General features: G+C 39.2%; 1 protein-coding gene across 1 annotated transcript; it reads left to right on the top strand.

Annotated features, from left to right (window-relative positions):
- Nucleotides 1-1,781: 1,781 nt before the first annotated feature.
- Nucleotides 1,782-26,247, top strand: LOC139711256 (acyl-coenzyme A thioesterase 2, mitochondrial-like). Its single transcript, XM_071623170.1, has 6 exons — nt 1,782-2,052; nt 6,814-7,061; nt 18,861-19,078; nt 19,704-19,818; nt 25,207-25,345; nt 26,096-26,247. Exons 1-6 carry the CDS (start codon nt 1,782-1,784, stop codon nt 26,245-26,247), a joined length of 1,143 nt encoding a protein of 380 aa, XP_071479271.1.

Genomic DNA, 26,247 nt, shown 5'->3' with positions numbered 1-26,247 from the left:
TGGTGCTGAACTTTTTTTTCTTGCACTATTTGAATATATATTATTCGAAAAAAAAGGCAATATTTTGGGTAGGGGATTCGGTGACAGCATTTAATTCATTATTTTTTATGTCCGGGAAAGGTGTGGGACAGCGATGATCCGAACTATTTAAAATGAGAACGAATTTAATATTTCTCTATAGTCTCACCCATTTTACACTCAATGGAATGTGTTTTACATTTTTTTTATATTGTAGTTGGGTGTGGAAGAGGGTGTTTCAAAGTCCTATTGTGTTTTTTTTTTTCTGGAGATTTATTAAGCATTACTTTATCATAGCAGTCTCCTTAACATAACCCAGTAAGTCATGAATATCGCTGCACAATTACAGCGTACAATCTGAGTTTGTCTATTCCATGATTGCAAATTATATTTTCTTATATACTCTATTCTTTAACTTATCGATCTGTATTGTATTTAATTTGTGTCATAATTATGTTATGTATTCTGTAGCCTATATTATGATGTATATTCATATTTGAGTTTCACAAATAAATTCAAACTTCAAGTTCAAAATTTCACTTTTCCTTTCTTACTGTAAAACAAATTAAAGCAAGACGAAAAGTTTTCACAACTTGCACACTATTCAGTTTCAGTTTTCCTCAGTATACAATATAAGACAGTCCAATATGTGATAACCCTGCTGTCATAAATAGCCTACATTGACTGAGCAGGGATCGTCAGAGGAAAACCGCATTGTCCATGATTGTTAATAACAACCTGTAACTATCTGAAAAAAAAAAACCCGCAACTCTCCGCAAGTGTTCATAACTATTCGAAAGTTTACGCAGGTTGAAAGAATAAATTACTTGCTAATTCGTAAGATTATCCACAAGTGGACGCAAGTATTCGCATATGGTCGTATCTGTCTGTATCGCCCGCATTTTCCCCGTATGTTTTGTTTTAAAAAAATGGTGACGGCAAGGGAACCGTGGGAGTCCGCAGAAAATAAATGATTTTTTTTTGACGTTTTTAAACCCCCACACGCATACAAACACCCATTTCCCTTACACTAACCCATCATCCACCCACTCCACACACTCACACACACACACACACACACACACACACACACAGCCACACACACACACACACACCCTCACCCGTCCCTCAAACCGACACCCCGTCCATCCACTCCTCTTCTCTACACGCGCAACCCACACATACACACACACACACACACAATCGCAAACTAAAATGGACACTCAATTATCATGTGCGCGCGTACATACACACTTCCTCGACTTTTACATGCCTTGTTTGCATCGATGTAGCCATGTAAGTTATGCATTGGTATTCCAATGTCTACTCAGTATGTCAAAATGGTGTACCCCCAAATGTGCTTTGAGGGCGGGCGACAATGCCGTCAGCTCCCTGCACAATTCGTGCAGGGGGAGGGGGGGGGGGCTGCAATAGTTCTGACTTACAATGGTGAGAGGAAGCAATTAGTAACACAGTAATGTGATAAAGCAATGATGTCTGCAGTGTCTGACCTTCACAATTCTTCATACATGACTGGCGAACAACATGGTTTCTGATCTTTTTTTTTTGTGGCGCTGTAATAAGCTTTTGATACGAATAAGCTGTTCGCATTAAAGTCGGTTCGTAGTTGGCATGCCGTGACTGTTTCTTCTTCTTCCTGTGAAATTTCCATTTACAAATAAAATCGGTGAATTGATAATACACGAGACGTCTACAAGTGTTACAGGTTTTGGTGTTCTTACAAACTGGTTTGCCAAGGAAGCATGGCTATGCCGGGAATTTGGCAGGATTTTGCCAGGAGGACATGCCGGCTGCTCGCCGGATTCAATGGCTTCAAGCTATTCCATTCCAGAGCACCTGCAATTGAAGTTTATCCACAGGTAGGGATGATGGATGAACAAGTGATAATAGGAGCAAGTGGTTTGGAACCCCGTCAACAGATAATCCTACGATCAAGCGTCAAGTCCGAATGCGGAAAATACTCGTTTCAAGCGCACGCTACGTACGAAGCTGATAATCTTGGTCGTGTGAGAGGTGAGCCCGACCTCAGGCACTGATGTGCCACTCTTGGTGAATGGTGGTATAGACCTAACTCATAACTACGATCATACTTAGTAAAATTAAATGAATAAACAAGCAAACAAACAAAAACCCGCACTTATCTTATGTGGTCACAGCCATATCCTACAAAGAGATTTAAAAATAAATTTGACTTCATTTTGTTCTCTGTGAAAAAAAAAACAACTTTCAATTTTAATAAAGAAATTGAATGTGTTAGTGACCATGCATCATATACCATGTAAAAGTCGCGGGCCACCAGAGGCAAAAATAGTTCAACCAAGGCAATATTCAGGTTTTTGTATTTCCTAAACGAGCAATTCTTCTTCATAATTCATTAGTTTAGAAATAATTTTTTTTCACAATTACTGTTTCGAAAACTTATTCAAGTGCAATTAGATATGTCTTAAAGGTCTTTTTCAAATCTTACAAACCGTTTAGACATTTCTCACTTTTAATCCCAGAACTTTTGAAAGGATTAAGCTTCTCCAACAATCGTTCCCATGAAATATCACCACGCTAAGCCAAGCATAAATTCTACCCACAAGTATAGCCCTAACCCTAATACTAATTCTCATTATTCTCAACCTAAAACCCTATCCCAGTCCATTTGTGTTATTTTATACATGATTTCAAAGCTTAGTGTATGCTCTTTCAGATTCTGCCCTAAACTAAAAATCCATGAATGTGTGACAAATTTTCGATGGTTTTTGTGATGCGGGGTCATTATAAAGAGATAAAGAAACAAACATTCAAAATGATTGGTTCTACCTATCATAACTGGCAGTGTGGCAGTACTTGCAAACCTCTTCAATGTTAATCAAAATTTATGTCCATCAAACGTCCTTACAACCATGACTATTGACTGATAATTACATTATCAAATCAATTCCAACCTAATCTCTAATGATATTTGCAAAGTTTTCTGCTTGTGCACTTTAGCTGTAACCTAACAAAATTGAAAGCGTTTACATGCTGCTTTTTAATGAATGGACAAAAGTTGGAATCAAACTATGCACTGTCGCTTTGCATTTAACGCGCCTCCTATACTGCGCGATGGTGATATTTGAAATAATGTCACCTTAATATTAATATTTCGAAACTATATATCAGATAACAGTGTCATTGATATGAGTAATAGCTGAATTATATACGATTTTGTTGGAGGTGATTTGAATAAGAAAACATAAAACACTTTCATTAAATCCATGATTAATTCTGATGTAAAAGAGGCATTCCAGACGATTTTCATGATTTCACATCGTGGAGTACATAAATCAATAGCGCAATGTATAGATTCGTGGAATTTGTTGTGATCCTTGAACAAAAAAAAAAAAAAATGATACTCTGAAAAAACCAAAGGAATTTCACCAAACAAGAATTATGACATAGGAGCTTCACATATTTCAGAAATGTAGCAATGTAATTCCTATGTAGTTCACCTGTGAAGAATTTATGCATGCTTTCTTCATTTGTTCTGCTTCCTTGAGCCCTTACTTATGCATTCTTATAATGAGGCTGCCATGTCATCATCCTTGTTCATTGTGATTTGTTACAATTTTTTAAAAACATTGTTATTCCTCATCCCAATCACTATAAGTTCTGCAATCATTGTACCCAGCATAACCGATTTATAGTTGTTCATTCTTTGTAAAAGTCTGAAAATCATCCGAAGGTCTCCTTTAAGTTCCAGATTTTGGTCAAATCAATGAGGTCCAAGAGAATGCATGGAGTCACAACTGACTTATTTCCTTTGCTATGTTCGATGCCGTCGCTCAAAAATATTTGAAGCATGTGCCAAACAGGATCTGCCACGCAGATAGGAAGACAATTGACTCGTGTCGCATTGCATAATCACTAGCCACTTTCTAAGGAAGATATGTCTTTGTGATGGTAATTACTTTTCGCTATCCCTTTTCATAAAAGGTAGGTGGTCAATATGACACGAGAATGTGCGAATAGAAATTGCGCAAAAATGCTGAAAAAAAGATGAAAATTACTCGACTAGGCATACCCAGGCACTAATCTGATATATCTATCAATAAAGAATTATACTTAAAGGTTATTCCATGTTAGTTTTATTTGTTGGAATTAAGCGGAAAAGTGCTAAAACCTGCTTTTCAGGATGGTACAGTTTTAAACATTTTCACATGATACAGCTCTGATTTACACTTTTGCACAAATATCTGCACGGGATTGACTTTTGTTTTACATGCTTTATCATTAAATGAAATTTCGTTTCATTTAATAAAAAGATAAGCAAAATATGACCAATATTATGTTAATGTTCAAAATGAATCTTCAGATTGCTCAGCAAGACGACGGCTTCGAACATCGATCATCAAAGGCACAAATGCACCTGTGAAATTTAATATCAATAGAAATATGACAACTGTTTGAATAACTACAGCCAGTTGGAACTCCAGTTCTTAAACCTCCTTGGTCAAATTTGAACTCTCTGTACAATATTGAACTTTACACAGGAACCAATGATGTGTATGTGAGTGTGTGCTTACAATGACCCTGAACAATAGACATGGATACCACAATTACCACCTTTCCAGAGCTCTGCTGACAAAGCTTCTGGTCTCTTCCTCCAAGGCGCATGAATGCTTATTCATAAGTCATGATGGCTTGCCCTGGGCACTGCTAGTCTGAAGCCATGTTCAGACGTATTTTTAGTAGGAGTAAAATTTTATGGCGCAGCAATTAGAATTCAAATTTATGCTTATCTTACCACGACCCTGTGTCCACACGACGGTCGTGGGGAGAAACTCTGACCAATTTACCACGGCCTTCGTGGGGATCACCGTGGAGGGTCGGTGTAACTTCCGGAAGTGGTAGCGCCGCGCACGTCGACCATATCATTGTTTTTTTTTACCAGCGGCATTCATCTTCTCCATTCTTGTTGATAAGAATTTTTGCAATTAGAATTCAAATTTATGCTTATCTTACCACGACCCTGTGTCCACACGACGGTCGTGGGGAGAAACTCTGACCAATTTACCACGGCCTTCATGGGGATCACCGTGGAGGGTCGGTGTAACTTCCGGAAGTGGTAGCGCCGCGCACGTCGACCATATCATTGTTTTTTTACCAGCGGCATTCATCTTCTCCATTCTTGTTGATAAGAATTTTTGAGCGCTAGCTTCTCCGTTGCGATCAACTAGGTTAGAATTGTACTGCACGCGGACGTGTACTCGCATTTGACTCCGGAAGTTTTACCTAGGTCGTATAAGGTTTGTAAGGTCATAGATACTCCAAGGGCTTGTCCGCACGGGTAATTTACTCCGACCGGCTAGTCGTGGTAGCGAGATACTCCTGAAAAAACTCAGGAGTATCTTGGACGGAGGAAGAGGTCGTGGTAAATTCCCCCAACCGGAGGAAGTTACCACGACCTTGTTCAGACGGGCACTACTCCGACCTTTCCTCCGACCTTCCTCCGACCAAGCTTCCTCCGACCCTTCCTCCGAAGTTACTCCGACCAAAACTGCCTCCGTCTGATATTCATGGAAAAGGGTAAAATGCATGCACATGAAAAAAAGTAACCACACGTTTTCATATGTTGCATGCACTACATTTCAGGATGAATAAAAAACTATATACTCATGAATATGTAATAATAAGCATTCAAACCCTGGCCATTGTTCAGGGCCACTGCCTGGGTGTTAACCACACACTCCCATACATACCAAGTTATGTACAGAGGGTTGAAGACAGAGCAAAATGTAACTTAAAAATAAATATTGAATTTAATGAAACTGATTCATGCTTTCATTTTTTAAATCACCTCCAACAAACACCATTCAGCTATTGCTCATACCAATGTCAGTGTTATCTGATATACAGTTTGTGAACCATTAAGGACCAAAAGTTGGATTTTTTTTGTAACACCTTATAGTACTTATATACATTACAGAGTGCCAGAAACTTGCGACATCATAGCCATCTATCGCTATAGGAAATTGAATTTAAACAACCTCACCTACAAACCCGAGTGTTTACGCTTTCATCTGGTTTCAATCAAAACCAACCTAAGAATGTGTCATCATCACTTTGGTACTCTAGGACCCCGTTTACAGTGCGGGGCTGGGCCGAGCCGCGGCCGAGCCCAGCCTCAATTGCGGGGCCGAGCCCCGCAATTTTGTCCGTTTACACTGCCGGGCTCGGCCGCGCTTTTAATTCAAACCTTTCAATATTTTGTCGTAGTGGCGCTCTGCTTGTAAACAAACGCAATTTGGTATAGTCTGGTTTTCAGACCCTTTGCCAACTGGATTCCGTGGCGACGAAGTCGCCGTTCGGGCAAAGGCCTTTGCCGAAGGAAAATCCTTTGCAGGACAAAACCACCTTAAACTATACTAGTCTTCGACGTTGAGGGGGTTAACATCCTGAATAATAACCAAATAGTACGGACAGAGGGTTTGGAAGCCAGACTAAAATTGGCCGCGCATTTGGCCCAGTTTGCGTTTACACTGAGAAAAGGCCGGGCTCGGCCGCGGCCGAGCCGCGGCCGAGACCACCTCCAGAGCGTGGCCAAATTCGCGGCCAATTTGGGCTCCGCATTTGGCCTTTTGCGCGTTTACACTGAAATGAAAGCGGGCTCGGCCGCGGCCGAGCCTCGCACTGTAAACGGGGTCTTGGAGCAATGTATCATAAGAAAATTATGTAAATTTGCGTATACATGTGCGTGTGAGTGGTGGAATGTTGATTACATACTCCCTGTCTTGCCCCTATCAGTGAGTGAACAACCGTCACTGGGAGGAACCTATTCAGGACTTGACCCTATGGGATTGCTGTGGGGCGTGGTTCCTGACGCGGAATCCGCCAAAAAGAAGGCCAGACTTTTTAAGACCGATCCAGACATTCACCACTGGGTGTACACTCTCGATCTGTGCGACGGACATGTGCCCAACGTAGACCAAGGCCCCGGAGAAATTCTCGCCTCCGAAACCTTAACAAGACGTTTCATCGCCCCGTATGTGGAAGTGAAGGACCTGGCATATGAATCATTTCATGGAACACTTTATTTACCAAAGGAAGACGGTAAATATGACAATATAGTTGTATTTCAACCTTTATCTGAGCGAAACATTTTAATTATTTTGTCCATGCGAACATGTAGGATCACAAAACCGTAGGATCAAAAACTAAAAATGAGAAAAACATTGTATCAACATAATGAGATATAGGGCCTACGCTTTTTATACAACGTATCAAAATTCCAAGAGTTACACATTTTCTAAACACCTATATTAGGCTTACTAGGCAAGTTTTACGTCTTCAGTGTCACTATATTTCGCTGAAAAGCAAAAAAGTTCATTTCGCTGATGAAAGGAGAAGTTTGGCCTCAGGCCAAATAGAAAACAACAACAACAACAACAACAACAACAACAACAACAACAACAAGACAAGTAGAAATTACCTGTACATGTAGTTTCTTGTCGTCATGCACATCAGATTCTGGTGCCACGTAGATTTTTTTTTTTGTTACCATTTACTGTTTTTTTTTTACATGGCAATGAAAATATCAACAAATTGTACCCCTCATCCTTGTCCGCATCTTTTTTTTTCAAGTTGCGTCATCATTTTTATTATTTGTCCCGCACATATGCTGATCATTTTTTTTTTTTGCCTGATTAGCGTTTATCATTCCGCTAGGTAAGAGTGATCTTCAAGCCAGGCAATGTGGCTAGATCGTCCGATGAATGAACTAAGCTCAGAGCTTAATTCGTCATCGGACGCCTTTCTCGATAACAAGTTGTATTAGTGTCGGATGAGTGTCGAGTCAATCTGTTAGTGTGTCAGATTGGTATTGCGCAGCTATTGACCGTGTCTGGCCGATCAACGTCAGGCAACAATTTGTGGAGTATCCGATGATTAACCGTCATCTGATGCTCACCTGATTCCAATCTGCGGTCCGCACGACGTTTTCGAGATCGAGATCGAAAGGTTGATAGCTTATCAACTCAACTGTCACCTGACACTCATCGTCCACTCATTGTACAAACCTAGTCACATCCAATGCATCCAATCCATCCAATAAAAGGAGGGTGATTGCGGCCCTCGCGGTTAGCCAACATGGGCGCCTTGGCAGACTTTTATCGGACAATAACCGTTAGCTACATCCTGATTATGAAGATTGGGAGTCCATGACTAAGTCCCTTTTGTAGTATTTGTAATGTGGAATGAGACCTCAGGTATTATAGATAAAAATTTGGATTAAGTGAATGCAGTAATATAAGTCGAACACATCAGTAAAAGCTAGAGGAAACTCGGACGATCTGTTCACAAGTCATGAATTGTTTAACCCTAACTAAGCCGGGGGGGGGGGGGGGGGGGGCCTCCGAGGCCCCCCCCCCCCCCACCTCGACGTTCCGCGCGATGTATCGCAATCGCAAAAAGCTATCGCCGCGACGTTTCATGACTTTTTTTTTTCGAGTCTCCCGCATCTTTTGACACCAAATTTGCGACGCCCGGGCGCGCGGTTCCGAAGTTACGCATAAATATGTACATGCATGTCAGACCAAAAATTGCTCAAAAACGTTAATTCGTGTACAATTTCAATGCAAACTGTGCTTGCAGGCAAATTTCATAAAAGCATGATTATTTTGGGGTTTAATGATTAAAATCAATGAATAACATATTTTCTTGTTCGGAGCGATGTCGCGGACAAATTTCATCGAAAAAACAAAGAAATACATTAGAAATTCAAAAAAACAATAAAATACTTAAAGAATTTTTTCTGATATCACAATTTTTTTTATTACATTTGCTAAGGACACTAAAAAGAATATTTACACAAAAAATGTGCCTGTTTTGAGCTTTATTTTGTGATTAATACCAAATAGTCTGATTTTATGTATCATTATGCATAAATTAGCATAATTTAGCATAAATGATGATTTTTTGAAAAAATAACTTCATGGTATTTTAGATTACATCATAGGCAATGTGTGTGCCAATTTTCGTCGCGATCGATGGTTGAGATCTGGAGGGGGGGGGGCCCTGGGAAGTCCCCCCCCCCCCCGGCTCTATCAACTACCTAAATAGCTCGGCCTAGTTAGGGTTAAGTTGTCCCGCTTAGCAAAATACTAAAGAGAACTAAAGTATTTTGTGACGTCAGGTATGGGAAACGATATCAACGAATTCTACAAAATTGTGTTTTTTTTTCTGTGAAAAGTTTACATTACTTTCCTGTTGCTGATATATGATATGAGAAAATTTATTCCCCCTCCTCCTCGATTTCTGAGTGAGGTAAATAAAATCATGTTATTAGATGCCAGAAAAGTGAAAACATGTTTTATTTTTCTTACATTATTTCACTAACGCGTTCTACTAATTATTGCTTCATCTACGTAAACCAAGCGTAGGCCTACAATTGAATTCATTTCTCTTTAAGTGTTAGCAGACTCCTGTGCCCCTACCTAAAATGCCAATGGACTATGGTAATTATGCACTTCTATGCCTACAACTCCAAAGGAGGATAGTCTGATCCCCGTCACTACTAATGCTACTGTTAGTGACTGTTGAGACCAATTAAAGCAGGCCTTCCTCACCTCATAAACTACAGTTGAGTTATGAAACTAAAATAAAAAGTGATAAAATCAGTTTATCTCTGTGATACAAACATTGTTTTGAATTGCTTTAGCTTCCTCCTTATTGAAAGACTTCAGAGATACATGGGATTGACATTTCAGTTAGGTTATCGTCAGGAGGTGTATTGTTTTGAAGAATCTGTTTGACCCGCTTCGAAACATATTTTGGCGCAAATCAGCCCAGTATCTGGTCTGAATCTGATTAGAACGTGATTACATACCGATTAGATGGACTGGTGTCCTGTGATTGTCAGAAGTGTTGGGTCAGTCTCATATCACTCTCCAATCACAGTCAGATGAACAGTCGGCTACCAGCTTTCGATCCGATTACCCCGATCAACGTCAGATCTTTGTCGGATTCGCTAGAAGTCGCAGGGGCCCCAAATTCCGTTTGTAGGCTCGGATTTCATCAGACCTCAATAGAACGCCGAAATTTTGGCATTCCGAGGAGCGGATGAGCCTCCGATGGCCAGTGGAATGGAGCCTTCAGTTTGTACATCGTGATAACACGTCTTTGCACATCGTGTATTATGGACGGCCAAAAGAGCTTAAATTAACATTACATCAAACGGACAAAGGAGCCAAAAGGACGAAAGTCGTCAACTCAGAAGGACAAAAGATGATAAGTCAAAAGGACTCAAAAGGACAAGGAACGCCATGTCAGAATTACATGGGACGTTAAGTCGAAAAGACAAAAGACGTGAAGTCGAAAAGACAAAGTACGATACCCCAGAAGGACAATGGGAGTTAAGTCAAAAGAACTAAGGACGATAGGTTAGAAGGACAAGTACGTCAACTCAGAAGGATGGAGGATGTTTACAGAAACAAACTGAACATATGAGGCCTGCAGAGAGAGCTAGTCGAACGTAGTCATGTAGCGCTGGCGCTGCACACAGTTGCACCTGTAGTTTACAACAATATCTGTTGGAACAAGTTTGTATGATTGTATGTTTGCTGGCGCGCCGGTGTGCCGCTCATATGTAGTACCTATAGCTAGATATACTTTAGACTGGGTCTTCTTCGGGGATCTAGTGACAGCGGGAGGGTATTGCCGGATACGACGCAATGACGACCTACTTGTGTACATCTAGTTTGTTGTCAAGTACTTGTAAGCGCGAGACATCTTCATCGAGACAAAGGCCTTTGCAGGGTGAATTCGAAATGTCGGAGTTCCTTTGAAATCATTTAGGCTAGTTCAATAAACAGTATAGAGAATAATCATTGTAGCTGGTCTAACTCTCACAGTTAGCACGACCAGACGCCATGTGCAACCTGCTGTACTGGGACAGGGCTGCGTATAGAACAATTCTAACCTTTTATCTAGTCTGGAGTTAGACCAAAAGATTAATCTGTGCTTTCATTGGGGATGGATATATTCCGCGGAGACTACGTCTGTATTAACTATATCATAATCATAAATCTTTTATGATGAAATCAGAGCTGTTAAGAGCAAAACTAACATGCATTAGTATAACAGCAAATCATGCATCCAGCCCCAAGGAAAGAATTCGATTGATAGAATGCTAGGTACGTGTAGAGCTATTTCCACTATGACAAGCTCTGCACATGTAGGTCAAGGTTTAGATTTATTCCTATCCAATCTCAAAATGCGAGAAAATGAACTTTTGAAATCCACAGGGCCCTACTTCTATAGGTTCTTTTAGATTTAGTGTCGATGGAGCAGATGTCAAGAATGTTACTTTTTAAAGGCCTAGATGTACACATATCTAGTTTGATGATAAAGCCGAATAACAGTAGACTTTAGGCAAATGACATTGAAATATGTAGCCAGATTGCTGGATGCTTTGCCATTTATTGGGGAAGGGTGCACTACAATGTAGGCAAAATAGGCCTATAAGTGATGTAGAAGCTGTTAGTGTTATAAGAACTCTTGGGTTACAAATTAAGAACACGCAAAAATATTGCCACACTCTAGGGTATCACTGTTATTACTACTTTCGACAGCCTCGATGTATGTAGGCGAAAAATAACAGTTCTGACAGTAGGCCTACCTCACAATTACATGGGTAGGGGGTGAGTAGGTCTACATGTAGACAGAAAAAAAAAATTGGCTTTTGACTTTTTTAGTGGTCCTTATCCGTGAAGCCAGACATAGTGTCTGAAGAACATGTACAGTGAGGCACACTCCCACTTTTCCGGGATGGCGAATTATCCCGGAAGAGAGGGATTAATTGTCTTTATTTGTCCTTATTTATCGTCCTTTATCCTTAATTCGACTAGCTCTCCCTCTGTTGTCCTCATAATTATGTCATCAGTTTGTTTCTGTAAACGTAATTTGTCTTTTTGATGTGCCGATAATTTCAGCGTCTGTTGTCGTTTTGATTCTTAGTCCTTCGTCTGTTTGATGTGATGTTAATTTTGGCCCGTTTGGCCGCCAATATGTATTTTCTACAAACACGTGGCTCGATTTCAACGTTTAATTATTCCATGGAGGCCTTCTCCTATCGGAAACCCGCTACACCGTGCTAGCTAGGATTGTAAAGAAAAAAAAAAGCCTTATGAAAACAAGCGAATGTTCTAAAAAAATCATGTCACTATGCACGTGGATTAGATAAAAACAAGCGCATAAATCGCAAAACAAAAATAGATGAAAATGGTGAAACTTACAATAATGAGTAAAGATGGCGACTGCGCCAAAGCGATAACGATTGCACGATCGATATAGAAATGATGTGCTATCGTGATCGCGAAAGTGTTGTTTTTTCTTGAAATCTGGAGGGTCAAGAACATCTTTAGGGCCGGTCGCGTTACGCGGGCACGCCAATCCAACATTTTGTGTTTCTTGGCCCAATTGTTGTTTTGTATACTCCCTCGTTGATGATTTTCAAGCATGTACAAACACACTGTAAATATGTCACACCCAAAAATACTTTCCTCTGAGTCTCGAAAGTACAGTAGGTATCATAGATCTGACCTATTAGACAGTGAACACAGAAGTAATCCTAAGTATATTGGAAACATCAGCTGCATGGCTGAATCTGCGTAACAGCAAGACATTATTCCTTTACCACTCCTGTGGTATTTGTTCTTATTGTCATGTTACGTTTTGATATTACGACAATTCAGGCCAGTGGGAAAAACAACTTATCCATAAGACACACAGTCTCCCCATCAGATAAATACCACACATTTTCAGCGTTGTTCATGACAGGACCATGGGAGCTATTTTCTTTGCTTATAGGACCTAGTTTAAAGGGTGATTAAGATCATGGAAAGTATAGACATAAAGGAGCATTAAGACAGCGGGTTAGTAAGGAATAGGAGCAACAAAATTCATTTTAACAGCGAAGGTTGCTTTGTGTTCCCTCATTTCTGGTCTCATTTAAGTGCGTTTACTATTACTGCCAACACTTTCTCCGTTTGCATCGTTTGGATAATAGTTTTCCTTATTCTCGCATGAAATATTCATTCTGTACGTAAGGACTGAAAAAAGACAGAATGTTGTGAAATGTTACGAACAACAAACAATGAATCGTGATCAGGGTCTCCATTACTCGTAACAAGGAAGAGATTAGGGAAAAAGCAGTGTGTATACAGTGTAGTATTTAAGGCATGTCAAACTTGACTTGTCGTGTTTTAACGTCAAAACGGTAGTAAAAAAAACCACAAAAAACCCGAAGACCCATTGCGTCACTCTTTTTGGTGCGGAAGTGAAATGTACCGTGATTTTGTCTGCCTTGGAATAACTATTAAACAGTCGCCCCGTCACAACTGCCCCTGATCATTGAGATGGCCGGAATAAACCCCAGAAGTCTTCAAGACAGACCTCAGCTTCTAGCATCCCACGGTTTTGCAGTCTTTGATTTCTGTTACTTCGATGCCATTGGAGAGGATATCTTGAAACGTGCACCGAAAGGTCAGAACGCGTATCTGGATTGCCAGCTGTTTTATGTAAGTCGACGAAATTTTTTACGGTTTTTGATCCCCTCCTTTTTCGTTTCAGACATGATAATCAGTGTATGCCGAGCCCTTTCAATTCAAATAACGTCAGTTTTGATTATTCACTACCTCCTGACCGAATAGGACAGTGCATCTACAGGGGCGGCGCAGCCGTGGGGTTTCGTGGACGGGGGACGGGGAGAGATGAGCTGAGGACCTTTTTTTTTTTTTTTGCTTGTTAGCTCATGAAACCCGGAAGTGGGCCCCCACACTTTTGAAAACAGTGCGCCGGCCCTGATCTTTCATAGCCATTGTGAACCACGGTCTCTGTGAACGTAATATACCTGATATTGGTCCTATCGATAATTGATTTTACTTGATTTACTACTACAACATACACTGAATTCAAAGAAATCAACAACATAACAGTGTTCAAAGGCGGATCCAAGAATTCCGTAAAGAGAGCGCCATTGCAAAATTAAAGGGGTGGATTTTTCATTAGTATTTCTTTTGTTTCAACAAACAAATAGGGGGAGGGCGGTGCGCCCCCTCTGGATCCGCCACTGATGATACATTATGACACATAACACACACACAAATCTTAGTGTTGACATCTATCATAAAAATGTCCCCTACTGCATGGGCGTCAACAGGGGGGGGGGGGGGGGTGCGTTGGGTGCGAACGCACTCCCTTCAGGAAAAAAAAAAAATCAGTCTGCGAGCGACCTCAATGCCGGACGCTAAATGATTATTGCTTTTTTAATTATCTCTTTTTAATTATTATTATTATTATTATTATTACTATTATTATTATTACTATTATAATTATGGAATTATAATTCTATTGTTTTGAACTTACATAGGGACAAGAAATTCGAGGGAAAAAATTTGCACCCCGGGCTCTTGCAGCACTTTTTTTTATACATTATCTACTTTACAGTGTTTACTATTTATCGACCGCACAGTACATATCGTACGGTACGGAGCACGCACACGTTTGCGTGTACGTGTACGTGTGCTGCAAGGATGCAGGGTCTATGTACAGCACTTTTATATTTCTGACCTATCCAAATTGAAAATGCGAGCCCAAGTGCGAGCCTTAGCTTCATAAAAATTTTGGAGGGGCAAGCATATTATTTTGCCCCCCCCCCTTATTAAATAATTCCCGAGATGAGAAGATTTTCTTGCTTTTTGACAGAAAAAAAAGTTCCCCATAAAAAGATTGGAAGGTAAGCATGTCATCTGCCCCCACACAATCATAGTTCCCGAGATGAGATTTTTTTGCTTTTTTATAGAAATCTGTCTAAATATTTCACAAAAGTGTGCACCAGGTTGCTGAATATCAACTCTACAAATGAAAATTCTCTCTCGTGTTGGAGGGGGATACCCCTTCCCACACCTCTTCCGTTTGGTATTTTCCCAATGTTTTATAGCAAGTGTGCACCGAACCTGTCACTTCACTTGAAAAAAAAAAATGCATAAGTTCCGTCGTGTGGGAGGGGATGATTATCTCCTTTCAATTCTGGTTTCCCTTCATATCACTGGTACACTAAAAGTCTTGGGGGATTGAGAGCTTCCTAAATTCCAAATGTCTTTATGAGCTGTTTTCATTTGAATTCTAAAAATGCAACAGCTTCCTCGTAATGTAAGAGCATCAATCCCGGAAGACATGGGGGCAACCGTCACCCTATAAGGAAAAGTGTCTTCATTTTTAAATAGAAAACTGTCCAAATATTTCATTCATTGTGCAACGGATTGCTGGATTCTAATTCTGAAAATGCAAAATCTCCGTCTCGTAGGAGGTTGATAACCCTCCCACACTCTCCCCCGTTAGGTCTCCAACCATACACTTAGCAAACTTGGGGGATTGACAAATTTCAGAATATTTCATCAAAAAGCATGTTTGATATTTTTTACTAGGATACCATTTTTTTTTTTTTTGCAAAAGTTCCCTCATCCTCTTTGATTTATGTTTCGGCTCCTACCCACAGGCTCGACACATTTGGGGACTGACAATTTTCGGAGTATTTCATAGAAGTGTGCATTAGGGGGCAAAACGAATTTTTTGCCCCCCCCCCCCCCACGTTCCCTCTTTAACAAATAATTGATCAATTTATCGAAAACCAACATGAACAGTATATAAAGGCACTTTTCTCGTCTAAAAGTTGTCAATTCCATAACTGAAAATGCGAGATTTTTTGCCCATAATGGGGCGAATAATACACTAACAATTCACAGATACACTAATATTCCCCTCCCACACCTTCCCCCGCTCGGTCGCTTCGCTCCCTTGCGAGGATCTCACACCGTCACATAATGTACTCCCGTATGTTATAATCATAGTCCTTTACAGTGAATTTTCCACTATGTTTGATTCCCAGAAATTTGCTTTTAGATGCTCCACAAACGCGATTTTTGTACTGTGCTTTTACAAAAAGTCCCAACCGTGGCAACCTCCCCGCTCGGTCGCCTCGCTGCCTCGTCGAAGATCTCATACCGTCACTAATGTGCCCCCTATGTTATACAGTATTCATAGTCCTTCACAGTGATTTTTACGATGTTTAAATCCCTAGAAATTTGATTTAAAATGCCCTACAAACTTGATAAACGCGTCTTCTAAACTCCGTTTTTACAAAAAGTCCGTACCGTGGGAGGGGGTACCCCCTCCCACCCCTCCCTCACCGATTTTCTCACACCGTCACATAATGACGCGATTGTACCCCCCCCCCATGTTATATTCACAGTCCTTCACAGTGTTTTTTACGATGTTTAGTAAATCCGTAGAAATTTGATTTAAAGTGCCCTATAAACGCGTCTTTTATACTCTGTTTTTACAAAAAGTCCATACCGTGGGAGGGGGTACCACCCTCCCACACCGTCCCCCGTTTGGTCGCTTCGCTCCCTCGCCGAGGATCTCACACCGTCACATAATGTACCCCCATAATGTTATAGTCATAGTCGTTTACACAACCTCCCCCGCTCGGTCGCTTCGCTCCCTCGCCGAAGATCTCACACCGTCACTAATGTACCCCCCTGTGTTATAATCATATAGTCCTTTACAGTGAATTTTCCACTATGTTAAACTTAATGCTCATGAATACGTGCCACTAACAATGTGTGTATATACAACAATGTATAATGTGTACAGTGTATTATAAAAATGTACACAATGATACAGGAAACAATAAATCAAATTAAAAAAAAAAGAATTTCGCAGGTTACTATTAGTGTCAAAACGCGCCCCCTTGAAAAAATGCTGGCGACGCCCCTGTACTGCCATATAGATATTTAATAATTGAAACAGAGATAAATAACTCTTGAACCACCTCAAGTTCTTTCCGCGTATTCTCTAGTGCGATAACTTGTGGGGTAAAATGGTGATTAATTGTATCGAAGGCCTTGGAGAAGTCCAAGAATATACGACTGTATACGACTTTATCGATAAAATGAACAGCGTGGATGGTACCATGTTTTTTTCTCGAAAATCAAACTGGGAATTCATAAATATTTGGTATTCATTAAAAAAGATTATAATTCTGATGTATGTTATTTTTTTAGTACAGACAGTGAAGACATAATAAAGAGATCGGACGATAATTACTGACATCCAGAATATAGCCTTCTTAAATGTTGGAATTACTTTAGCCAATTTCATTTTATCAGAAAACATACCAGAAGAAACTGAAAAAAAAAAATAGGATGTGAACCAAAGGATCTGCAACTGATGATATAACACCTATCTTTATCATTTTAACCAGAAATGTGTTTGTTTCTTTGTTTGTTTTTAGAGGATACAATATTATCAATCTCGTCTCTATTTGTTGGAGTTTAAGAAAATTGAATTACGGTACCCTGGCCTAGGAATTCAGTAAAATTTTGTTCTCAAGCCGGAATACGTTGAGCAAGCGTTAACTTTTTTTTTTTTTTTTTTTTGGAGAAATAAGAATTAAAAAAACATTTGCAATATCAGCAGGGTCATTTACTATTCTATCATCAAAGTTTATTTCACATTTTTTTTTTGTTCGGAATATTCATAGTCTGCTTTAAAAAATTTTGGGTATTCTTAATATCAAACTTGAATCTTGACAGCTGCTGAGAGTAATACGTAGTCTTTTCCAAACGTAAAATCTTGATTAATGTGTTTTTACGATGTATATCTGTTCTTTGATCGTTCATTTTTTCCCAATTTTGTGTTTATAATACAAAGAATTGATTTTGAAATCTACGGTATCTATAGGTGCATTTTTATAATCCATTCTATTTTTTATGCCTCCGCCACGAAGTGTCGCCGGAGGTATTATGTTTTCGGGTTGTCCGTCCTTCCCTCCGTCTCTCTGTCCGTCCGTCCTTCCGGTCTGACTGTCCGTAATCAATTTTGTGGACAGCTTAACTCTATCATCGTTTGAGGTTTTCTAGTGAAACTTGGCATGTACATGAACGACTAAGCGAAGTTGTGCTAATCAACTTTTGGGTATACATGCTCGAGGTCAAAGGTCAAAGTCAAGGTAAAATGGTCAAAATTTCGATATTTCCCCCAAATCTACGCAATGCTTGAAGGTACTTTCTTAAACTTAGTGTGTACATATGACCTACCAAATAGAGATTCTCTGGACAGAGTTTTGGGTCAGGAGGTGAAACATCAAAGTCAGGTGAAAATGTAAGAATTTAATTTTTTTTCTCCATATCTCGGCAATGATTCAGGTTATCTTCATGGAATGTAGTATAGTAGGCCTACTGACTGGTATTAATTATCAACGGAATTTTAGGGTCATGGGGTCACGGGTGGAAGGTCAAGGTTAACTTCTCAAAATTTCGCTTTTCCCTCATATTTATGCAGTGTCCACGGGATTTTTCATAAATTAGTGTTAAGTCTATTACACAATAGAGATTCTATGGGAACTTTTGCAGAAAAGGTTATGAGTTCAAAGGTCAAGTGAAAGTGCTCACTATCACTTCTTCCATTTCTGGTAAATGGCTCATGGTATCATGCAACTTAATACATATTAAAATTCTGATTGACAGTGATTGTCTTGGGAATTTTAGGGTCATAGGGTCAAAGTCAAAGTTCAAAGGACAGGTTAACATGGTAACTAGAATATTACTTGATTCTGAAATAACACTTTGTCCTCATACCTTGAAAATTACTCAATGCATTTTAAACTATAAAAGAGGCAAAAAAAAAAACAAACAAGTTCAACATTTTTAAATCCCCAAATACATGCTCTCTCAGAAAAAGAAAAACATTCATGCTATTAAACTATTCCTTGACAAAATAATCTCAAACTGCAGGACATTCTTGAATTCGCCCGGAGCCATCCCCGTATCGACCACACGAGGATCGGCATCAGTGGTTCAAGCATGGGTGGTTCACTGACGCTCAACGCCGTACCAAGGCTTACGGATTTCCCCGTGCGCTGTGTATCAGTTGCGAAATGTATGGATATCCTCTCTATGTACCTGGGACTTCAAGGACCGGGTGGTTCCTTCATCCAACCCGCTCCATTGACGTAAGAATTTCTTGGAATTCTCCATGTATTCTCCATTTATGTTTTGCTAAAGGAGGTTATTTCTTATGTATTGGGGGGGGGGGGGTGGGGGAGAAATTCAATTCCCATGCCACCAAAAAAGAAAATTGTTCGTTTTCCAAAGAAAAATAGTTATAGTATACACTTATGAGTGAGTACACAGGAGTGAGGATTGAGCTTCTAACATTTTGTGATACTTAGCATGTTTAGAATTCACTTAATGTCATATAAGGGAGCATACAATAAGAAGATTCGAAGTTTGCATGTTTAAGAAAATTGACATTGCCGAGATAACCAACATAAAAGAGAGAGAGAAAAAACAACAACAACAAAACAAACAATCCTTATAAGACGTGGGTCCCACCTTTTGTTACGACCGCTTCGTTTTGGATATCTCAGCCATTTCAAAAGCAATTCTCATCAAATAAACTTTGGATTTCTTTTAGTACTTAATGTTCACTCACGGATGTTTCATATAAGAGGTTTCGATTATCTAAAAAAAAAAAATCATTAAAAAAAGGTTGGAAACCTGAAGCCCCATTTCAACTAAAACTGTGCCATCCCTTTCAAATTGTGTTTATATCTCATACATTCTATGTGACCATAGGAGAGAAAACAGATATTCGAATGTCACGCAGGACGAACATGGTACCCTGTGGGTAGACCCTGACTTCAACAACCATGTATTTGACGCGGCAAATCATGAAGACTACGTGGCCCCAGTAAGTGACAATTTGAGGTCATCATTTCTTTTCCATTGAACGATAATGATGATATTCATAGCAATAGTTTTCTTTGAATCCGTGATATAAAAAGTGATCTGAAGTCTTTCTTGGTATATATAGTGCACAGACTCACATCTGCAATAATGAAGAATAAGGGGCATAAAAACAATCATTAACTACTTTTAGATATAAAAATGTCAATCTGTACATCACAAGGACATCTCTCTCTCTCTCTCTCTCTCTATATATATATATATATATATATATGTTATATATTTAATATATCATATATATAATATATGTGCGTGTGTTTGTACATAATATATGGACGATGTGTGTGTGTGTGTGTGTGTGTGTGTGAAAGAGAAAGAGAGAGAGAGAGAGACTTATGTGTTATGAAAATGATTGTGCTGATACTCTGACGATCCTATTATTCACCCAAAATTCTCTCGAACCGGGTTCATGACAAAAAAGAAGAAGAAAAAATACTATTTACACAGATAGTCTGCCGACAAAATCATTCGGCGAATTGCAACTAGTGCTCCACGACATGTTCTTCGCCGATATTTGCTCAGAATATATGCGACATCTATTTTGTCGATATTGCTGCAAAGATTTGCTCCGCGACAACTGCCGCTATTATCTTTTCTTCTTAGGATACATCGCGCTTGAAATAGTTTCCTTCTACTTATTTGATGATTGTAATCTTGAAGTCAAGAACGTCCGAAAGGGAAGGGATGGGGGTTGTAAGATAATTTTTTTTTCTTCCACCAATACTTTTACGTTATTGATATGTTTGGAAACTTCAAATCTTTGCTGAAAATGAAATCAAATGCAGTGAACTGAAATGGAATTCCATAGATTATCATAGTTATTATTATTTTATCATTACCATTATCATTATCATTATAATTCATATTTTTCAACTTATCAGTGAAACCGGCGCGCCACGGAGCTACCACTACTGTCTTGTCCGACATTTTATCAGATTCCTTCACGCCCCACCCCCCTGCCTTTGCTTACCAGCTATTTCAGGGTTTGCCGATTTTCCGAGGCTGGCGAAGACCAACATTAAAAAAAGTCTCCCAAACTGTCGAATGACTGTCGGATTGACTCCCATACTGTTCCCCTGCATGCATGTCCTGTCATGTGTCTTTTGGTACAATTTATCTCATTTTACTTCACTTCATACTTTATATTTCCCTTTACATTTTCATTTAGAAGTAAAATAGTTCACGTGTGTTTGTTTGATTTTCGGTATTGGTTATCTGCACATTTAACTATAGTGTTTAGAAGGACGTTTTGCTATTTCGCTTTGCCGTCTTTAGTGGGGCAGATATGAAGCGAAAATTGGTCGAGATGCTTACATCCGACGAGGAGTATGAAATTTTATGGGTACTTTGGGGCGCTGATTGCCGGATCCAAGAGATGTGACTACTGGATCGGCCGCAATTTTGAATTTCCAATACGGCCGCAGTCATGAAATATTTTAAGATTCAAAGAACCTAAATCTGGCAAACAAGAGCGTTTTGACATGTTTAATTCGATGACGGATTAATTTGAAGTGTCTGATAAATATCGTATGGTCGCCATTTCGACTTCCAATATGGCCGCCTCTACGAAATGTTGAAAATCACTGTTTCGAATTCTAAATGACAGAGTGACCCAGAAATTTGGTGCAAATAGGTATTTTAATATGCTGGGTTAGAAATGGAATAATGTAATGTGTCTGACAAACGCTATGCCTGCCAATTCGATTTTCAATATGGCTGCCAAGACAAACATCACGACTAACATTCAGCATGCAAAAAAAAAGTGCAGCAACGGAAAGCATAATGCACTTTCACTGACACTCACAGTGTATATACAACAGCGGGCACTCAACCAGTTACAAACGCGCGCTCAATTAGGTAGCCTAATTTGATACAAACCCGAGATAGAGATTTTCAGCACTCCAACTTTGCAACTATAATAGAGAAATTCAAATTGGCTGCCTCGCAGCTTTCCAACATGTCAAATCAAATCAATCTGATATTGAAGTTGATACATAAAAGCATGGTAATATTATTCCCATGTTTTTATGTATCAAATTTCAATGGCTTGTATCATTCAGAACTGAAGATAGGGATCTTTGAATATTTTGTGATGGCGGCAATATTGAAATTTTAATGGCGACCTACCCAGTGGTCAGATCTGTTGGATCCGGCAATATTTGAAATTAGCGCCCCATGAAACACCCTTTTTATGCAAAATGTCATACTCTCCGCCGGATGTGAGCATCCGTTTCACGTATCTGCCCCACTAATGTGTTGATAGCAGTTCTGAAATTCTGAAATGGCATTAAAAAATATTAAAATTTGAGAAACTGTATACTCTACTTTACAAATACCGCATTGGGTTTTTATTTTTTTGTTTTGTTTTTTAATTTCGAGTCGAGCTTCACATGTACATCGATCTGAACCTTTTCATTATGAACAGAAGGCAATTGAACGGACAGCGAGTAATCTGATTTTAATGTAGAAAAACACTGACAATGGTAAGTGTCAAGGAGATGCTTTGAGCCCGAGCAAAATAATATTCATATCTTCCATCGAGTAATGATTCTGTCTTTAATGTGTCAGGTGGAAAATCTAACGATTCCAACCCTATTCCTTGTCTGCGGTGATGATCGAATTGTACCATCGGAAAAATGTTTGACCAGGGTAAGTATATGATATTCTCTTAAATGTAAGAAACTGAGTCCGCTGAATATCAAAGAAAGAGAACAACACGTGACACATCGGTGAGTTTGTTATGCCAAAAGACATTGAGAATCATCACCGAGGTTTATGCTCTTTGTGAGTGGGAATTTATAAGCTCTAAGGATTGCCATGATTCTAAGTTCTGTAATTCCTCGCATATCCTCGTGGGTTTCTTTGCTTGAGTTATACAATGCTGGTTAATCGTTTTTCTCTTATACTTATAATCAGCCACCAGTAATTTTTATGATCAGCAAACGTTACAATCAAAATGTAGGAAATGAGTTTATTTCTACTATGATCACGATGATGGTGAATCAGCAAATGAAAACGTCCACTTTGCACTCCTTATTTCAGTCAACCTCGATCTTTGTAAGCTCGCACAGTCAATTACCCGAGCTGAACGAGCTGAATAAGCTGTCAATACAACTGAAATCTAATGAAACGACTGCAGTTCATATAGTCTATGAAGTTTACGAAGCCTTATTGTGTGTGGTCATCTCCATTGCCAATAAGGAGAGGTCTTATATTGAATTATAGAACATTACGGAACATGTTTCCAATCCTTTTTCCAATGCCAATTTGCCGTACATTCGGGGGAAAGCTGGTACAGCAAAACGAAATTCTAAATGGAAAAAAAAGTCGTCAGCAATTGAGCTTCCTGGACCCAGGCCTGCTTATAATAGCTAAAGGCTTTCCCGACCAATTTCTAATCTTTTTTCCCATCCAGTTCCTTATTGCTACATTTGTGACCGTGCACAACAAAACAAACAAAAAGTCGCACCCCTTGATTTTACGTGAGGACTCGAAATAGTGAAAGTAGGTCAACTAAGTCAATCTTGAGTCTTTCATATTTTCTGAATGAGCTACTTTTCTTCTACATTATTCTTTAGTTTGGGATCATAACACGAATGGGAAAGTGTGTTTTCCGCAGTTTTTCTACAACCACTTTTGGGGGGAGAGTAGAATGATCAGGGATGTATTAGAGGCTCCTTTTCATTTCTTGAGATCCTATGTACACTCTTCACTTTCTAGTCCAATATCTTCAGAAGAGATTATTCTTCTGCTATGAAAGTGGCAATAATTCATGAACAGAATGTGTTAATAGAACATGCTCAATTTCAGCTTAATTTGATAATTCCTTCATTGTTATTGCTCCAGTGGTTGACATCCTGTGTTTTGTCCCTTTTATCACACCTAGCCGGGCTTGGTGAAAGATTAAGCGCTTGAATAGACCGTATACTTCAGAGCCTCTTATCTCAGTTCACTCTTTTCCAGAGTGTGTGCTTTCCAGTATTTATGTAGGTTAGGGGAGTCCATCTGAATTGAGTTATACATCATTTTAAAAGCTTAGAATCTGGTCTATCAGAATCTGCCCTTAACTAAAAATCCACGCCTGCCGACTTTTTGTTGGTTTTGTGACGCAGGGTCACATTTAGTTTAGTAAAATTTAGCCTACATGACATTTATGATCTCTTCATTCAAATTAATTTTGGAGCATTCAAAATACCTCTAACCTCATTCTAATTAACACTTTTTCAACTGATATTCGTATATAAGACAAAAAACCATTTCACTATATTGGTTCATTCAATTTAGAATGACATAGACACGTGATCACGTATATATGCTGCGCACTTCATTCAAATTCATTATGGGCATCCAATTCAACAATATTTGCAGTCACAGACATATTTATGCTTTGGTACTTTCTTTATTTTCTTTCCACACACTAAGACATACGGGTTCAAATTTGAACCCCAAAATTTTCCCTATACGACCACCCTAAACGGTGCAACTTTGCACCGCAATAAGCAATTTGCACCCTTAGAGGTGCAATACGCTGAATTTTGAGCCTGCAGGGGAGCGAATTTGCACCCTCAGTTTTGTGCTAATCAAGGGTGCAAACATGCACCATAAACATTAATACATAATTGTGAATTAAATATTGGACCACGAGTACCAAGGTTTTACTCCTAAGATCAAACTTACACTCCAATGGATATGTCCGCATCTTTGTAGGTACAAATATAAATATTAAGAGCTTTAATTTTCTACTTGCATAATAAAATGTACAAATGTGCATCCCAAGGTGCTGGTATAGGGACAAATAGGGTGCAAATTTGAACCATTATTTTTCAATGTGTGCATAGTTGTTGTTTTGTAAGCACCATAACAGTTCATATTTAGGCCTACGTATTCTTTTTAGAAATTTTGACAACCGTTTTTTCCCCCAATGTGCTTATTGAGTGTCCTATTATATAGTCCGAAGATAGAAGGTAGATTTGAATGAAATGTTTGGAATTTGACTGCCCGTTCGCGAATTTCAATGACCGAAGTACCATTTCTGCGAGTGATGGCGAATTTGAATGAACATAGTACCAGCCAATTTGAATAACCTTTCTTACGAATTCGAATGACACATTTGCAAATTTCATTGATCGAAATGCTAAACTTAACGCACAAACTGCAATTTTGAAAGACAGACTGTGCGATAACGAGGGTTTTTGCTAATGAATTAACCTCCTATCAAATGGACAGACAAAAGTGTGAAATTGGCGGGGAAAACCTATATTAGTGCATGTAAAAAGAACATCAGCATAGTGTAATGACAAAATCAATAATGTACTTTATTCACGTCCGAAAGGCGGCAGAGCGGATGAGACAAGCTGGAAACGGCCATCTTGTACACTTCGTCCATCTTCCCGGTGCTGGTCACCTCCTGGAAACCCCCTACCTTCCCCTCTCTACAGAATCACGCGTCTACGTGCCCGGTGTTTTGGACGGTAAGTCAGACAAAAATCAAACATTTCTTTTTCATTCCTTAAAAAGTTAATTTAGTTTTCAGTAAAATGTGTCGGTACTGCTTTTCTCACACGATGTATATCCCTTTTCTAGCTGTAGTTTTAAAAAAAATCAACAATCAGATATTCTGATGTATCTGCTGAATGTAGTACGTTGAAAAGCGAACGATTGGTATAAAAGTCATAGTTTTCCTAAAGAGATGTTAAAAGATTGTTGATAGAAGTTGTACATGATACAGAATATAACACATTCAACTTGCTCTGTTTTATTTGCTACGTTGCATATCATTTGAGCTGTTTAATTATTTCAGCTACTGGCTTATACAATAATCTATAATAAAAACTAGAGTCCTTGTTATACTGTCCGGTTCTGTAGACAGAAGCAACTCCAAGCTTCCAATGCGAGGGGCAGGTTTAGCTGTGATATATCGGAACTAAACGTTAGCAACGACACCCTTCTTGTGCTTGTTCGTTTGTTTGTTTGTTTGTTTTTCAATGTAAAACGATCTAAGGCAAACACCGCATTCGTATTACAACCTCATAGAGACAGCAAGCAAAATGTGTTTTGTTTGACAACTATAAATGACTTGTGAATCAAAATAAGAATAGTTTCAGAGGCACACATATCCTGCCACTGCCAATACTTTCTTTAATACTAGATGTAATATTCTGAATAAAGAGATAATTCAAGGACAAAAATAAATCATTGCTCATGTGTGTCCAATCCAATAGCTGTATACGCCCGCTGGGGAGGCGAGCCCAAGCTGCATGCAGAGGCGCAAGTTAAAGCATGGCAGAAGATGCTCGACTTCTTCAGACAACATCTTGGTCCTGTGGAGGCTTTGAGACGGGACTGGCTGTCCACTACATCTACATGTATCTAA

The sequence above is a fragment of the Diadema antillarum genome, unplaced genomic scaffold, assembly GCF_040938485.1.
Source record: "Diadema antillarum isolate AM-2024a unplaced genomic scaffold, OU_Dant_1.0 scf00000040, whole genome shotgun sequence".
Taxonomy (NCBI): Eukaryota; Metazoa; Echinodermata; class Echinoidea; order Diadematoida; family Diadematidae; genus Diadema; species Diadema antillarum.
The sequence above is the reverse complement of the archived record's forward strand: the minus strand, read 5'-3'. Positions and strand labels throughout refer to the sequence as shown.

Coding starts and splice junctions, on each gene's coding strand:
- LOC139711256 (XM_071623170.1), top strand. CDS start 1,782: ATGGCTATGCCGGGAATTTGGCAGGATTTTGCCAGGAGGACATGCCGG. Junction 2,053..6,813: donor TAATCTTGGTCGTGTGAGAG/GTGAGCCCGACC, acceptor TGCCCCTATCAG/TGAGTGAACAACCGTCACTG. Junction 25,346..26,095: donor CGTGCCCGGTGTTTTGGACG/GTAAGTCAGACA, acceptor CCAATCCAATAG/CTGTATACGCCCGCTGGGGA.